The sequence below is a fragment of the Orbicella franksi genome, chromosome 6 (genome assembly GCF_964199315.1).
Source record: "Orbicella franksi chromosome 6, jaOrbFran1.1, whole genome shotgun sequence".
Taxonomy (NCBI): Eukaryota; Metazoa; Cnidaria; class Anthozoa; order Scleractinia; family Merulinidae; genus Orbicella; species Orbicella franksi.
Window position 1 is genome coordinate 6,086,037 of NC_138150.1, and position 18,586 is coordinate 6,104,622.

The following is an 18,586-nucleotide window of genomic DNA, read 5'->3' on the forward strand; positions in this document are numbered from 1 at the left end:
CAATAGAAAATGCTACAGTTCTTATGTAGATCATTACTTAATTTATCAGCACAGTTTTCAAAGAGCCATTATAATAAATTAATAGACTTTAAGTAGGTTCGGTCCGTATTGGGAAATGTTGGTGTTATTCTTTTGGACGTCACCTGCGGCTCGTCCATAAACTTGAAAAAGGTACTCGACCAATATTTTCCCAACATGAATTACACGCTGGTTCAGTAACAGATAACTAAGTTGTATAATTCATCATCAGCTCGTTATCCGATGTTAACCGACCGATTCAAGTGAATAAATTCAAAACAATCTTGATAAATTACGCACTCGAGCTACCAAATCCCAGAACTCCTTGAAAGGTGCACACCGGACGTAAGCACTCAGAGTAACTTCCGGCACCTGTTGGACAGTTATTTGGCATAATCATCCCATTTATCACCATCAATAATTAAAAAGTGCTAAACCAATTTATTTTGCGCCAATCGCTCTGTTACGTTGAAAGGGTTTGTCGGCCTAAGCATGTATGTAACTGGCTCTGATGTCCATTAGAAGCGAAACTGTGAGGTCACATGAACGCAATTAACAAATGAATCCGCTCCTCGCTTAAGGCAGGAAGAACTGAGATCGGGGCTTGAGGCAAAATGAGACATAACATAACGACGACAAGCATGCTTCTAAAGTGCTGTAGGTTTTCGTCCTCGCGCGATGATATGAAGTGATCAGCCCAGCTCGCCAGTTTTTCCACGGATTTCGTTCTGGAAGATTTCTCAGCAAGTGAAGACTAACTAAACACGTCATGTATGCATCATTAGCACACACTCCGCAACCCACCGGCGATGTGACAGGTAGGGTGTGTATGTGAAACTTAATGGAGAGATTTTCACGCTGTTTTACTTGAAAGCCTCTTCTCTTAACGCTACAGACGCGATCAGCCTCTTTTGAATTAATGAATAGGTAGTATACTCAGTTAGTCTATATATAGCAGCGAGGAGTCTTGCAAAATTTGTTTACCTCGCATGTTAGAACCGGCGTTTCTTAAGAAATCATCGACATCTGTTAGCTAAAGAACACGGGCTTATCGCCCAGCTTGTGAATATCATTGAATGTTGACATGAAAACAGAGATATGAGATATCAAAACAAAACCTGTTCTGATATACCACCACAACAAAAATGTATTGCATGTCAGGAAACTCATACACCTGACAGATGGTCTTGTAAGATCATTTTATGCAGAATGATTTTAAAAGCTAATTGATAAAAAAGATGCACTTAAAAACGCTTTTGTAGTGTGCCTAATTAAAATCGTGCTGGCGACGATTAAAAAGAAAACGAAAATGCGAATCGCCGGTTTAATGTAGATTATCTTCGTAAAAAGTAGTTGGGTAGTCATAAAATAATTTTAGGAAAATCTACTAGCAGATTTCAGTTTGCTTCCGGCCCGAGGGAATTCAGAGATGGTAGCCCCCTTAATTTGGTCGAGAGACGCGCGTTAATAATTAAATGTTTACACTTTTGTTGTCGATGGTAAATGGAAAGATACTTAAACCCAAATTACTGTTAGTGGTATTCTACCCTCACTAAATGCAGTTCAGGGTTCATAATTTTACTTATTCCTCGAGCTCAGATTTCCGCCTCTCGTATTTTTTTTTTCTCGTTAATGTAAAAAGGAACCGCAGGCTCAAATTTGCCACAGTAACTTTACCAAGATGGTTTTTCGTTCATAGGCCGTGTGATTTAAGAAGTAATAAAAACAATCCGGAAGGGTTGTAAACAGATAAAGATTCGGCGCTCTTTTTTCACAGAGCCACGGAACATCAATTATGTAAAACTACAAGTTTTCTTGGTATGTCATGTTTACCTGAACAAGGTCATTGAATGGTCTTCAAAACTTACTAAAATAAATATTTTATCGGATCCAGTACGTTTTATATCTTGAGAGACATTATCAGGATAAGAACTTGACTCAGGAATGTTAAATCGCAGGAGTAGATATCTTTGCTTCGATCAAACATGGCGTAAGATTCGTAGGTGTCAATAAAAGATTGAGATACAAGTGGTTTTATTTTCTCCGCAAATGATAAGCTAATGTATGTTTCGATCCAAACTGGATGTAATTACCTTGTAATAAAGCACTGAACCACACGCTAAATGTTGTTATTTGCGGACTCGCAATATCATAATCTTCCTGCTCAATTAAGGATTTATTTTTTCTTTCATCGTACTCAGATTCGCAATTGACCAATGAGAGACCGCATCTCTATCATGATATTCTGCGATATCAAGTCACTAACCTGATATGGCCTGTTCATCAGGTCTTATCAGGTTGTACGTTGGTTGTACGGTAAATACCTAATCACATCTTTCGTTCTCGCCATGAGTATTTCGGCCGTCTCGACCGTTTCTCGCCACAGGCTAGATTATCAGCCACTGTTTCGGAAAACGAGCCTCTACGAACCAGGGCTCGACCAAACTCGCGATAAGGTACGATTGGGATTGCTAATTTGTTACCGCGGCCAGGGTATCGTGTGATTCCACTTTCTTTTTTTAAAAAAATTGTAATCGATTTGAATTTTTTTTTCCCAAAACGAAGTGTAAACAAGCTTCTGTTTGTAATAACATCGAAAATTTTGTTTGGCATTGACTTGTGTAACGAAGCTCTTCCCCACCTACCTATCTAAGTTCACTCCTCAGTTGCTATAAACGTTGTCTTTAACAATTAAACTTGTCAGTGTTAATAGCATTTTCAGAGGTTTCTACTCATGTCTATCCGGCCCGTGAGTACAATTTCATCACTTTTCGTTTAAGCTTTTGTTTATCTTAAACACTTAATTAAGAATCAATCAAAGACATACATATTTATAATTAACTTCAATATGTTCAGTTAGATTCAGATTTGTATTTCAGTGCCAACCGCACAAAAGTAATTGAAAGGTATTTGATGACTGGAGCACCGAGCTGTTACGTCGGGACTCAAAATAATTTGCCGACAACTGCAATTACAAGACAATAAAAAGTTAACATTGTTCCCATTATAATTGACAAAACTGCAGCAAATGTAAACGATTGTAGTTTTCCGATTGAATGACAAGAAAATCGTGCGCAGCAAGGTTGCGCAGTAGCTTACTGTAGTTTACAGTGAAGTACTTTGAAGACATGATTGATCAATGCAGTTATTCACACAACCTTAGCATTTGTGAAAGTAAAGCCTGAAAAAAAATTCGGGTATATTACGGGTATATTACGAACTCACAACGCGAACAGATCCCAGTTGGCTTGATAACTCAGTTGGTAGGGCACTGCACCGGTATCGCAGAGGTCATGGGTTCGACTACCGTTCAAGCCTGAATTTTTTTCAGGCTTAAATTTTACAACTGCTTAAGTTGTGTGTAAAAATTGGAATGACCAATCATGTCTTCACATCTTTCTCCCCAGTTCAAATATATAATCTTTCATAAATTCACTTGCACCGAAGTAGTAAATCAATGTTTTTTCGTGAGCCGCCATGTTTTGTCTCCGTAGCTTGAGTGGCACGTTAGAAACAAGACCGGCTAGTTAACCTTCAACAATTTCTATTGAAAGCACTTGTAAGGCTTCCGCAAGAGCTGTTACGTCGTGTTGACATCAAAAGACTACGTCATGTTACACGCACAAATTTTGTTTATTGCCTTTTTGATAGAAACAAGTTTTCAATAAAAGATTTTCAGAGAAAACGCTTGTTGATGTCCCTTGCGAACGACCAAAGACCAATAAACCAACGAAAAAGGTGGGTTTGATGACCGGCCATCAGGCATGGACGATCTTGAAAGGGGTCGGGGGAATTCTAAAAGCTTTCGTATTTCGTAGCCTGGGTCAACCTGTCATGCTCAACATTTTGTTAGAGGCATGAAGAGATTGAAAACCTGTTTTTGCAGCACTATGAGCGAGGAGATTTTGTCGTCCCTGGCAAATTCTTCACATACATAAGCATATAGAGATCGACAGTGTAGTTCAGTTCTGAATTTGCCTGTCTGACTGGGAGACGTCTTTGACGTTGTGAGCTGGTCACTTCTATAAACCTACAATCATAAGATACTAAAATACTCAACAATTTTCTATGTTTTGATTTATGAAACTGTTCTCTGGGAAACGTAAGAGATTGCATTTCCGCGCGCCTAAAAATAAAAGTTTCACACGAGGGGCATGCCCCCAACCGCCCCTCCCTCGCCCCCCACCTCCTCAAAGGCACGATATGATACGATAATTTTATTTCTACACGGTATCTCCATCAGTTTATTTATGATAATCAACTATAGCTATCTATCTTCCTAACCACAAATCCAAAAAAATAAACTGCTTTTCGTGCAGGCAGTGGAGAAAAAATGTAGTCAGTAAAATGTGGCGACTTAGTTTAGTCTTGAACTCATTTAACGAAGTTGCTTGTCTTAGTTCTATAGGTAAATTGTTCCGGAACTGAGCTGCACTGTACAAAAAACTTCTCTTCAGATAATCAGTGCGAGGTTGTGGAAGAACTAATTTGTTTTCAGTATTCCTTCAGCGATAAGCACTCGCTTTGTCGCGATAAACAAATCTTGATCGTAGATAATCTAGTGTCATATCATCCAATGCCTTTTATATCATGATATATTCCTTCTCTAATCTCGATAACAGAGTTTACGCCACCCTAATAATGCCGGGAACACATCATCCAAATTACTATTACTATTAGTAAATTACTACACGCTTCCTTGGGCGCTCGAGTAAATTTCTCTTTAGTGCGTACTTCAGGTAAAATGCACGCTACGCCCGTGTTTTGCCAAACTAGTTATACGAGATCTCCAGATCCACGGGTTCGTCAGTCACCAGGTTACCTGGCCAGCAACCGCTGACCGAGGAGAGCTCATACTCAGAGTGGCTATCAAGTCTTTTCCATTACTCCGAGTTCGTATAATTTTAGTTAAAAAGCCTCACAGATGAATCCATACTATAAAATAATAGCAGGTAGGTTTACATGTAATGGATCGTTTTTGTCTGATCACTTAAAACTACTAGGTAAATTCGAACTCGTATTGAATGCTCGTCAGTCTGCGATCTATTCTTACGTTCGCTTTTCAAGAAAATGGCAAATTGTTCTAAACAGGTTTGATGCTGGTTCTTAGATCAAGGAACTGTCTAAGCTATCACCGGAGATCAATGAAAACTAACCTTAAATAAATTTGAAGTGTACCTAAATTAATTGCTGACGTTTCTTTGCTTTGTTTGTTGTCAGATTCGGGAGGCAGGTTGAGGCATCTATACCCAAAAAGCCACAACGACAACAGCACAGGTGAGCGACCGAATATCTGTTGTAGCAACAAAAACACTATGTGCAGCACACAGACTCAAGCGTATTTCGAAACCGAGGTGAAGACTGGTAATGAGTCTGTATTATTCTGAAAATTAGTGATTGTAATAAGTTTGATTGCTGTTGAGCAAAATGCAACTGAACTGAGGGTCATCAACTATCGATGATTTATTAAACGCAATGTTGCTTACTAAGTTCGAATGGAAGTCTGAGCAAAATTAGCCTGTTTAAGGTGTTTTCCGGTTTGGTTAGTTTGAGAGACGCGTGAGAAAAAATAGTCACTTCTTTCCAACTATAAACCAGACACTTAGAGGCTACTAAAGGCGATTACAAGCCGAGAATTCACGCAGAATCGTTGCGTAATGCACCCGTCGCTGCCGCAATGCACTCTACTGGGCGAATACGCCAGGAAACTTCTACAGCAGGAACACAGACTGCGTGCTAAGACAGTTACTGAAAAGACAGTTACTAAAAAGAGAAGTATGCATAGAGGGTTCAAAGTTGATATCTATCTACTTTATAAGTTCGCAATTCGGTTTACCACTGTTCTTTTAGTAACGTTTTCTTAACACGCATGTTGCGCATTTTCCATTCAAACTCTTACATACTTCGAGGCAGCGAAAAATATAAGTGGCTTTTGGATTTTTGCGCTAAACCATTGTGGACTTCTATGCCTGTCTTACAGCCCTGGCGCTGGTTTTTCAAAATGTAGATAACGCTATCCGCTGGATCAAGCGCCATACACTCGATATGCGATGACAAAATAAAAATATTGCGCTATTTTTATCCCTAATCGTATTGTAAAATGTTTTTGCAGTAGCACTCGGATTGATTTAGTACGGACCGAGCGACCGCGCATACCTTCGCGCTCTCTGTTACATATGAACACTCTACAAATCCCTAGGGTTGCTTGATATTAAACGCGCTAGATCTTAAGAACAGGAATCATTTCTCATACTCTGGCCCAGGAGCAGATATAAAATATTCAGTCTATGGCGGGTCGAACGCCTTGGAGACGTTCCAAGGATCAAGGAATCTATTCATCAGTTGAGCTGAGTTGACTTTTCATTTGAATTAATTAAAAATGTCAATTTTCTTTGTGTGTCTCTGGCTCTCCCACGTCCAAGACGTCAACTATTATTCGGTCATGGCTGGTGTAAACTTTTTCCTGTTGCTGTTTTATAATAACTATAATAGCTATCTAGGAATATCTGGGTTTTTTTCGCAGTCCACCCTGAAGCTTCGTGTCTGTGTTATATAAGCGATGACAAACTGTAGTAGACCTTTGCGCCGATGTCGCTAGGATATGCCAAACAATTTTTTCGATATCTATTTTTTCACTGTCTAATTTTCTAGAAACAACGTCTTTTCAATCCCAAAAATAGAATTCTAGAAAAATCACAGTCATTATGTCTCACGTTCAGCATAAAAGTGCACAGATCGTAATTATTCACTTTAATTTGTTATTTTACTTTGCAATAGACGCTTGTAAGGTGTACTATAATGTAAAACGAGCATTTCGGTCGGGTGAAGCAACCCGAAGCCGTTTCTTTGTGATAGCATGGTCTCTTGGGTTTAATTCGTTGGCTCTGGCGATTCGTGAAATGATTTGATTACATTTTGTTGTCGAATTTCTGCATTCCCACGAAATCGCACAGAATTAGGTTTTTCTTCTAAACCTCCAGTGATTCTATAGAAACCGAGCGTTACTTGAGTTGTACTGTCAACATGTTTGCCCTTTCAGATATTCGATGTCTGTCATTTTGAAACAGAAATTAAATTTGAGGTATCAACGCATATTTTGTCGACAATGATAGTAGCTAAAACCATTACTGTGTCATCTGTGTGATAAACAGAACCATTGAAAGGGCAAGTGCTAAAGTTAAAGAACAATTTCTATATACATATCTTTTTTAATGTTTTATTACCTGATTGGCATTGATAGATCGTGAATTACACAAATAATTGACGAAGACGTTTATTACTATTTCGAATGACAGAGAAGGTTTCCTAAATTAACATACTTGTAAAATAATCAGTCTTCGTGTAGGCAATTCCTGTCTACATGTTGCATAATTGCATGCTATCTGGCAATTGAATTTTCGAAATCTGAGGAGTGCATGCATGCTATGAGAGAAAAGTGTATATTTTTGATCATAATATTGAAATTGCAAATTTGTTTCATGTCCAGTGCTGATCATTTACAAGTCGCCGGATTCTTTACTTTGCTCTAAGCCACACCTTGTTATGACCTAGATAATTCGGGATTTGTAACCGCTTTTTAACCACGAAAAGAGTCTCTTAACTTCTCAATGCCCTAACGTTTTAATGAACAATTTATTAGTTGTATTATTCAATTATGCTTGTCAACGGTGCCTATGCCCACTAACAGGTTAAACGAATTAAGATGGCTTACCACAAAAAGAAGAAATAAGAACGAAAATATAATGAAATGCCTGAAACCAATCTTGGCGTAAAACATCAGGTGTTTGTTAGTGAAAAGTGAAGCTAAATTCAAGAGGAGTATAACATGTTTTCTCTCTCGGAATTCAGGATGACTAAGAGAAATTAGTAGAGATTAATTCGAAGCCATATTTCATCAATCGTTAAATTAGTTACATTGGTAATTTTAATCAGAACAGAACAGTTCTTAGATTGAATTAACAAAAAGAAAATTCAAGACGATATTGGTTTCTTGCGGTTTCATAACACTGGCGTAGAAAAGGTGGTTAACTTTTAAGAGCTGTGTACAATTCGTTAAATTTCGATAAAAATACCCAGTTTATTCATTTTACTATGTTCGGACCGAGCAGGCCTAATTACCATGCAAAATTGCGATGCAACGCGATTTATGAAGGAATTTTCTGCTGATGTGTTTGTCAAGATTTTCAGAGAAGCTGCATATTGAAATGGCGGAATAGAAACCAGAGAAAAGTTAAAATTAAAAAGTGACCCCGACTCGGTTAGTCTTCTTCTGCCAGAGACGAACTATTTGATTTTTACTTTCTTTGCTAATTTGGTGCATGTTCAGGTAGCTTAGTCAGATTTCGTCTAACCCTCGTCCGTAAAAATCACCCCTTTTCTATGCCTGACAATTATGGCACTTTAGTAATTACCGAAACTAAAATAGCTCTTATACGCACGGTAGCGATTCACTACAACCCAGGCCACATATATATGAGCGCGCTTGGAACCTTAAGAGCTCTCCTAACAAGACCTTATAGAGAATTTAGAAAGTTTAAAATTAAAATACCTTCCCAGCAGTAAGGATTTTTGTCTTAGAAGGGCGCCAAGCCACAAATTGTTGCTAAAGACCCACAGGTATAGCTTCAAGTAATGTGCAACTGCTGCGGAAGGAAAATTGGCTTAGGATTCCGGCTAATTTCCACATACTGTACGAGCCAATGGTGAGAACAAGCGGTTAATCAAGCACGCTATGGTTGAAGGAGTTCATAATTTCTGCTCGATATATAGAATCAGGTTCGCCTGAAATACCAGCGCTTAAAATTCTTAGGTAAACAGACACAGTACTGATAGAAATTCAACTCTCGAGTTTCGTTTTTATTTTTTTCACGTGCAATTTGTATAGAACTCAGCAAAAATTCAAATAACGGCTTTAAAAAACTACTAAAAGTCGATTAAAACTTTCGTACTTTTGTTCTAGTTATTGCAGTGTAATCTTCCCGGCTTAGGTACGATTAACAGACTAAAAGGCGGTAGTTGCAAAGGGAATATGGAAGGGAAAGGCACGTGAATCCGTCAATTATATTTTCGCTCGTGGATTCCTTTCGCTACAATGGGCCATAGTCCATACAGTAGAGCTATCTTTTTTCATGCAAAGCTTATGGTCATAGGCAAAAGTTGAGTCTCTGCAGGGAGCCTTAACATATATTTTTCACATCGTTAAATTCAATGCCATTCAAAAATCAGATTCACGGAGGCGAGGTTATAAGTTAAGTACTCGGCAAGCTTATCTGTTGCGGTGACCTGCTCAAGGACGAGCCTTATGTCGGGAATAGTCTCCGCGCCAGCAAGAGGTAAGCCTTTCAGCGAGACCTTTTCTGCTGATTTTTTAAGACGTAATTCAGTTTTTACCGCATCTTGGCTTTTTCTAATAACCTTTACTTTTCGCCTGTTGTTCGAATTATTGACAGCCGCATCGGGTCAGCAAGTTGCGTTGTGAGAATTTTCATCCATATTCTCCGCTATATCAGAAGGCCGAAATGGATTATACAGTATTCGTCCATGCAAACCGAAACATTGTAATCGAGACAAAAACCAGTTCTTTTCGCAAGAGAAACCGATACAAAACTGAAAACCATCTCTCTTGAAGCTGGAAATGTAACTTCCCCTAACTGATGTATTATATGTTTTTGTACCGTTGATTTTGAGAATTTCGTATTAAATCAAAGTAATGCCCGGGTTGACACTTTCTTCATGCCCGCCATCTTTCTGTTAAACGTTGTCTTTATGAAGGAGAAAATCGAATTTGATCCCTCAAGTGGGTTGTTTTTGATGATTTATGTCATGAACAATTTTATTGCAAGAGTCGTCGTGACTTACATTAAGAGCATGAGAAACAAATGTCTTTCTAGATGCCATTTTTGCGTGTTTTTCTTTCTTTTTTACAGCTTCCCGGCAAAGAAAAATAAACGCCCACGTGGCGGCAAAATTCCATCGGTTCTTCGGCTTCAATCGAAAACCAATGATCAAACCGTCAGCTTGATAATGAGGTTTTGTCTAGGACGGAGTGTTCCAAAAGCCACGGCAATTGTCTTGAATGTTCCCCAACAAGACCGAAATTGTGTAATTACCCAGTTTTGGCGAAATGACACTGACATTTTGTTGGCTTCACCGTGAGTCGCTTTCACAGACGGTCAGTGTCAACCAAGGGCTGAATTTCTAATCTTCGCTTTCGCGTCACGCGAAATGTTTTTTTCATATTTTTATCGCTCGGCTTTGAGATTTGTATAATATGACCTTCACCAGACAGCAACGAAATAAGCTGCGATAACCCAAAGCGTTGGCAATGGGCCTACCGGGGAGTATTTTGATAGCACAAACGCGTCAACTGCTTGTTTTAATTTGACCCTCATCTGGCACTTTTCTCACAGATTTGTTTTACTAAGAAAATGATCTTGCCTTTCATTTCCGCGGGTGGTCTAATTTATTCGGTCATTCTCAGCGAATCTTCCCCGCTGAAAGAAAAAAAAAAAACATAAAAAAATAGAGTAAAAGAATGAAGGAGGAAAAAAAAACGCGACAGCCGCGTGGGTTTGTTGTAAACGAAAAGCAATTTGTATTCAGTATTTATCATGACAAGCTGGGTTTTTCGCCACAAATTACCGAACTAGGCTCTGTTCAGGCCAGAGAATGGCATTCCATTAAAAGTCAAAATTATTACTAAATAGCCGGAATCCTGAAACACCACGCCTGGTTCTTTGGCGAGCGTGAAACAGCAGCCATTGTGGTTGTTTACACTCAACGAGCGCTTTCATCTCATAACTCTTGCATGAGCCATAATTCCAGTGGTCTCTCATTAGCAGGTAAAAATTACAGCAACAAGCAACCAAAACCACAACCGTTGACGGACCCTCGGGGGTAGGTTAGGGTGAAATATTATCCGGGCAAATGGCACAAATAAAACGAACAAACAACCCAAACTAAACAACAAACAACCAATATACGTATACAAAATCTGACACGCGAAATAAGGTGACTTCTTTTTAATTTCTTTCTCGTGCTTGTGCCACAGAGAGAAACGAAGGACTATTTTGACACATCAGACCAGTTTGATTGCGAACATTTTCTCGAAAAATCTTTCCAGCTTGTTAACGAATTAGTATTGTAAATGAAACTCGACCCTTCAGGTATCAACAACTAGTCAAAACAACGACACGCAACTTTTGCGTTTTCTGCTAACTAAATATTGTTGCCAGGTAGCGAATTTGTTCCATTTTAGATCTAATTGAACTGTTAAACACCAGAGAGTTGTTTTCTGTTGTTTCCAAAGTTTTTCGTCGGTGTGTAGAACATTTAAAAAGTCAGTAGGTCAATACCGTATAATAAAACCACTTCTCTTCGTTGAGCTAATTTTTCAGGAGGCTTTTTTAGCTTTAGCTTAATGCCGAGTTGGCGTTTGTTAACGATAGCTGTCATATTTATGTATAAACGTTTATGCGAGATGAAGTTTTGCATATTTGTTTTTTATTTTTTTATTTTTTTTCCGCTATCACAATAAAATCTTCCGAGAAAAGAAAATTTACTTTTCGCTTCAACGATTTTAAATATTTTTGAAGACGAAGTGGACCGTGTCCAAGCACATATCGGCTTCGAGAGCTATCCTGACAGGGAGATAGACGGGTGTGTTTTTGGAAACAGCAGGTTTCCATCAATGGTGTTACTATGCAAATTTCTAGCTCTGTCTTGTGTAGTTCAAATTTCAATCGCGCGTGCCCAACAACCTGGGAGCGACATTTGTAATTGCTTCGCCGTTCCGACATCTTCTGCTTGGTTCAAAAGAATGCACGGCCGATCGATAACATCACACCGTTTAACGGCGCGATAATTCGGCGAGAAATTACAAGCCGCACTCGTAACTGCCATAACAATCGAATTTGCTTGACTGCAAATTCCTTTCTTCGTGAATAGATCGCTTCGACCCAGTGCCGCGTCGAGAATTTCGCGGAGAAAACGAGAAGTTCAAAGAGGGCTGGCGAAGATTAGTATTTTTTGGCCTAAATGTGACCACGTGTTAAGAGAAATCGCCTTTGGACACGATAACAATGACTTTGGAGAAATTGCGATGAACGTTGTGGCTGCATAGCGGTATTTATGGCAATATGTTTCTTGACTCTATGTTCTGAGGTGTCAACTCGAGTAACGTTTAACAGTGTTATCTGGCGTCGTGTACGTACACTGTATCTACTGCTACAGCCTCTGTCAGATGGCATCAGAATTCTCTTTCATAACGTGAGCCACCCAAGTAAGTTGTATTGTGCTAGAGCGATTGTGCGTTGTTTTAAGAGGGCGATTCGCGAGTAGAGCGTATAACATACCGCTCGCGAGTACAGCCTAGTCTTAGTATAAAACATCTGCCCGTGTTTCAGCGCGCCAAGGAAATTTACATTTCACTCGGAGAAGAGAGCGCCAAATTCGCTTTCGAAAATTGACTCTGTGTTGTTTAGAGGACAAAAGCTGCTTGTGGATCGAGCTGAGCGCATCAACTGACTGCTAATAACACGGGAAACATTTCAAGTTCTAGTGTGTTTACATCCCTTATTTACATTTCCTGTTTATTGAAGACGTGATAATTTATTCAGTGAATTAATAAATTACAAGTTTAGATCTAAAAGGAATCAATAATTTATGAGAATCGGGCCCTTTCAGTTTTAGAAGCGGGACATCTTCTCGAATTTTAAATTTTCTCGTCGCTTATTTCAAGGATTTTTCTCGCCCGTGAAAATGTCGCGGTATCGCTACTTTCGACGGCACCGCGCTCGCAGAAATCCCCTTTTGGTTAGTACTTCATGTCAATTATTAATCAAGTGTTTCTCCTCGCATCCGGGCTCTAGGTTCGCCGTATTTAACAGATCGTAAATTGGAGTTAGACGCTTTATCAGGGATGTCCTCCATGACAGCGACTCCTGAAAGGCAGAACTCTTCCAACTATGTGTGCGGAAGCAACAGCACAAACGCTACCACGGTCTACCGCGACCCACAGACAGGCTCCATCACCCTGTCCGGCATCAAGCCTCAAATTATGGCGACGCAAGAAGCGAGTGCCGACAGGTTTGTTATCAACGTTAGTGGCTTGAAATTTGAAACACACGCTCAAACGCTAGAACAATACCCGGAGACCTTGCTAGGGAATGCAGCCAAGAGAAGTAAGTACTACGATTCAGGTCGGAGTGAGTACTTCTTCGATCGCAATCGGCCTGCTTTCGACGCGATTCTGTTCTACTATCAATCCGGAGGGAAACTATTACGACCAGCGAATGTTCCTATGGACGTGTTTGCTGACGAGATTCGATTTTACGAGCTCGGCGAGGACATTTTACACAAAGTAGAGCAGGAAGAGGGTTACATTGAGGAGGAAAAACCCATTTTACCCGAAAATAAACTACAGAGGAAGATCTGGCAATTGTTTGAATTTCCCGACACGTCTTTAGGAGCACGTATCATTGCCATATTTTCGGTTGTTGTGATTACGCTTTCAATAGTGACATTCTGCGTCGAGACCCTCCCTCAGTTTAGGAAGGAAGACGACGGAGAAAAACGAAAACAGCCGTGGTTTTCGTTGGAGACAGCGTGTATAATATGGTTTACGTTTGAATACTTGATGAGGCTAATCTCGTCGCCTCAGAAGTTGGTTTTTGTACGATCGTTTCTGAACCTCATCGATATTGTTGCTATTTTACCTTACTACATAACGCTACCGATGCAGGACACGAAGGCGTCCAGTTTCGGGGTGTTGAGGGTGATCCGTCTGGTGCGCGTATTCCGGATTTTTAAATTATCGCGACATTCCAGAGGACTACAAATTCTAGGACACACATTGCGCGCAAGTTTGCGCGAGCTAGGGCTTTTAATTTTCTTTCTTCTCATCGGCGTCATCTTGTTCAGCTCGGCGGTGTATTACGCGGAAGGAGGCGAGACGGGGACGCATTTTAGGAGCATTCCCGATGCATTTTGGTGGGCCGTAGTCACAATGACGACGGTTGGTTATGGGGACATGAGACCCATCACTGTATGGGGAAAGATCGTAGGGTCACTATGCGCCATTTCCGGCGTGCTGACCATCGCGCTTCCGGTGCCTGTTATAGTGTCGAATTTTAACTACTTCTACCACCGAGAGAACGAACAGAGGGCGGCTGAGGCCAGCAAGAAAGAGAAGGACCGCAAAGAGCAAGAACGAATCCAAAGGGAGAAAGAAGAACAAGAACAGGAACGAAAGTATGGGACGGTTGATCATAATGGAATGAACGGCCCCGAGTCGACAGGAATTGAGATGGAAATGTTAACTTCACTGGACAGTATTCCATCCAATTTCAACAAAGGGCATAAGAACAAAGCCAACACGGCTGTCGTCTCCAATTCGATGCCTTTAGTCGACTATCCCGATGCTACTATACGATTTGAAACGGGGGTGTGACTAAAAAAGCCTTCCCTCTTTATAGCTATTTAATTTGGAGGTTTTTGGGGCAGGATTGGGAGTCACCACAACTTCCAGATAACAGGACTGCGTCCAAGAAGGAGCAGAGAGAGAGAAGATCACCGAGAGCTGAATCCCCAAAGACCTACGACCATGCGAGCAGGCGATTTGCGTAGCAATTCGCGCTTACCAGCAACACCTCGGAAACGCCAATTGTGCCATGCCGTGAGATTTTTCCTCTCGGTATTTCGTGATGTAAAGATAAATTGCTAGCGACCTGCTGTTAGCAGGGTGAAACAAAAAGACAAGGATCTCTACAATGCTGTTTGGAAGGAGTGCAGCAAAACAAACTCCTGAACAATCCAAGGATTCGATGCCTTGACTTCGAGAGATGGATGAATTCATTTTTTTTATATATAAAATTCACTAATTTATAATTGATATGCTGCACAAAAGGAAGCACAGTGCTTCGGCCAAAGAACGATGAGCAAAAAAAAATAGTTTGTACATGAATTAAAGCAAAGCAGTTCTGCTGTGAAAACGAAAAGCGAGTAGATAGACAGATAGCTAAAATAATGCAATTCTTTGCGGACAGCTAAGTGGTCCAATTCTTATTTTATTCTTCGGTTGCCCTAGGTGAAAATAGTACGAGCCAGAAATTCTTGGCTCGTATACGAAAGTTCTGAATATTTCGACTGAATTAAGCGGTTTTTTTCCCCTACCAGTCCAGCATGTAATGTAAGTCCTTTTCCAAACCTTAAAATGCCAGAAACTTAAAATTACTTGAGCTGAAATTTCGATCGATTCTTGGAAGGGAGCTGACCTGATTGCTGTTATGATAGAAGTTCGCGGAGGTAATATTTGTAAGGAATTTTAGGCAGTGGCAAAACATTTTCAGATTCCAAACCCTTAAGAAAGTGTCTTTGGGTTTACATGTGGTTTGTGATTGAACACGATGGAGGAAAGAGAAAAACAGAACAGATCTATAGCGATACAATGATAACGCTGACATGTTGTGTAAAACAATGTTGATTGAAAGGGATTCACGCGAAATTTGAGGTAACGTCAAAATAATTTGTGAAGGCTTATAGGATACTGAACAGAATCAAAAGCATGTAGTTTGGGAACTTCAAAACTAATCATGAAATATAAGTATTCCTGGTGAAATATGCGAAGCTACTTGCAGCAAAACCATATCATATCACTTCGGAGCTGCGATGGAAAATTTTAATATGGAAATAAAAATAGTTTCCTGTCGGGAGTGAGAAATGATTTTTAACAAACACTGTGTACCAATAAAGAATTTTGTTCAAGACTTCTGGCTGGAAATGAATAAGTTCACAGAGCTGTAATAGCAGTGTCGATTAAAAGTAGTTCTCATGTTTATATTTGACACAAGACATTCAGGCGGCGCCTAGGATTTAAATATAAGCGATGTGGCGATCTACTAAATTTTTTAAAAATTTCGTGAGGCGACTGATTTTTATTTTGTCGTGTATTCTTTTGCATTAAAGATGAAATGTTGGTGATTTAGTTTAGCCTTTAATTCAGCACGTCCGAAGACAGCATGTTGTTTTCTTGTTCAAATTAAAACTACGTTTTTCAATTCTATGAATATTTTTACTTCTCCATTCTCGCTTTTCACTCGAAATACCGCGCTGTGATTGGTTTGAGAAAAAGTTGTGACTTAAGAATCACCCCACACTTTCATTAAAACTCGAATTGTTTACTTCCAGTTTTTAAATAACCGAATCTTACAGCAGGCTGAATCAGAAACGAAGTGCTTTTGTTACGAAATAATAGTTGTGTATGTTCTTAAATGCATTTTGTTCAAACGCTCGTATATCACTTACAGGAATTGAGGACAACACAGTCAATAAGGAAACGTGGAGTTGTAATCTGTAATTGGTAATGTTTTAGATATTGTTGCAATGTGATTTTTTGTACACGTCCGTTTATATTAATTGTCCCTCGATCAATGCTACGGTTTTGGTTGCCGATAGCACATCTCTTATCTTCAAAAATGAATAAATTTACGGCGGGATCGCTTTCAGTTTTCGACTATTTCGAGTTAGAAAATTACAGATTTGACCGCGAACTTATCTTTGTTTATAGAGGAATGAACCCCAGCTGAGAAAATAAATTGATTTTATTTAACTTTTCTGTGAAATGCCTGGGTTTTTCTTAAACTGTGGGATATTTTTGGCGAGCAGAGCTCGATTCGAATTGTGTCGATAGACAAAGAGAAAGTTCCGAACGCGAACTGCAAACATGATTTGAACATCCTCGCGTCTTCAAGCAGTATCACCTCTCGGCATTCTCGCGCGAAAGTGGTTCATACTTGAACAAATATAAATTCTTTTGTTGTTCGCAGGAGAGAGTTGTTTTGAACAACAATTGCTCGTTATTTATAATTTAAAAGTAAACCAAAAACCTTGTCCCAAGACAAAAAGCGACAAAAATTATATTTTTGAAAAGTATTACTCGGGTCGTTGTGAAACCATTGAAGTTGAGTGACCAAACAATGTTTCGCGTTGACAATTTTCAATCATGGTTTTTGTTAACGCCATTAATATATTATGTAAGACTGTATTTCAAGGCTTACATCTATGTTTCTGATTTACCGGTTATTTTAGCCTTATAAACTTCAAGTTGGCACAAAATTCACTCATTGTTTAGAATTGAAAAACACCGACGCGAGGACAGTACTTTCCTCGGCATGCACCCGCGCTAGAGGTAAATCTACTGTCTTATTCTTCTTTTTAACACGAAATGCAAGCAATTGGAATTATCTAATTTGCTTCCACTGTGAAAAACAAAATACGTCTCAGCAAGGTTGCTAGAAAGGGCGACCATCTGGTTGTTGTATTCGATTGCATATGAAAAATTCTTTCTAATCCACTGACTTCTAAATTAAGGCCTCTTGACAGTGAGATCTGGAAAAGTGATTTTTAATCAGTAAAATAATCACTAAGAACCCAGATTTCACACAGGAATGCTGTTTGTCAAATATATGGCTTCTCACTGGTCGGTAGTTTATACAAGTTGATAATTTTTGATAATTTCCTTTCCCACCGCAAGTCTGTTTTCGTTTCGCTGTGTCAAAGAACTTCAGATAAGCCAAATCTCCAATGAAAATTTCCCACTTGAGTCTTCATAGCGGAATTGTGACAAAATGGACTCAGTAAAACGCGAGAAAAGTTCACTTTTCAGAGACACTTATGCATCGTATAGCAGTTCAGATAATAAGGCTGCCAAGTCATAAATCACAATGGTATGGCATTGATACTCAGTCGGAGCCGGTGAAAACTTTTATATATTTTTCGTTTTATATTTACATAAATTGTGCAATAACACGCTATTCAAATCTGTCACTACTTTATAACCCTACATTCCGATGTCTCAACAATCAAACTGTATGCCTGTCCAATTTTCCATTTCTCGTTGACTTTTCGACTTTAATCTGTTTAATTTGGGTTTGATCATTCGCTTGACTGGCGGACTTCATTAGTTTTTGTGACCCGGCTCTTGTCATACCGTTCAAAACGTTATTAAAATATCAAGGACAAAGAATTGGTCTTGAATATGGAAATGTTCTCATCCTTTGTTTTTTCCTTTCCAATTCTGCTTTAATTTTTAGCCGAGAGAAAAAATTTTTCCTGTTTTTGGACGATTTCTAAATATTAAAACTAGCTCTGAGATTAAATTAATTCTCATCACCATAAAACTTTTATTGCTTTTGTTTAAAACAGCCAAGTTTAACGCGCGAAAATGTTGGACACGTGAAATATGAAAGCCTCGCTTAACACGCGCGGCGCGGCCTCGCGCGTCACTCAAGTCAAAGGAATCGGCGTAAATGAACGACATGCGCGCGTGAGAAAGACTTTTTTTTTCTGGGGTAAACCATAATAAACTACTCAGGCTTGGTAACTGAATGGGAATTACGTTGGCCTAAAAATCTTCTTGCAAGGAGAAATGAAGGAACACTACACGATAAAGACACGCACGCATGCATATCGCGTGTTGCTTCGTGCTCCACGTGCGTTGTGCGGACGAAAACAAGCGAATAAGCGAACGAGCCATCATGGTTAGCCATAGCGAGAAGAAAAATGGCCCGTG

General features: G+C 39.5%; 1 protein-coding gene across 3 annotated transcripts; it reads left to right on the forward strand.

Annotated features, from left to right (window-relative positions):
- The first annotated feature begins 279 nt into the window (after positions 1-279).
- Positions 280-16,929, forward strand: LOC145489360 (potassium voltage-gated channel subfamily A member 1-like). 3 transcript variants are annotated; one of them, XM_081468324.1, is made up of 3 exons: positions 280-836; positions 5,239-5,295; positions 12,888-16,929. In XM_081468324.1, the coding sequence occupies exons 1-3, from the start codon at positions 788-790 to the stop codon at positions 14,465-14,467; spliced, it is 1,686 nt and encodes a 561-aa protein (XP_081324450.1). In that variant the 5' UTR covers positions 280-787; the 3' UTR covers positions 14,468-16,929. The 3 variants fall into 3 exon arrangements, with proteins under 3 accessions (XP_081324450.1, XP_081324451.1, XP_081324449.1); XM_081468325.1 differs by lacking the exon at positions 280-836 and adding an exon at positions 4,435-4,970; XM_081468323.1 differs by lacking the exons at positions 280-836; positions 5,239-5,295 and adding an exon at positions 10,569-12,298.
- Positions 16,930-18,586: the final 1,657 nt, after the last annotated feature.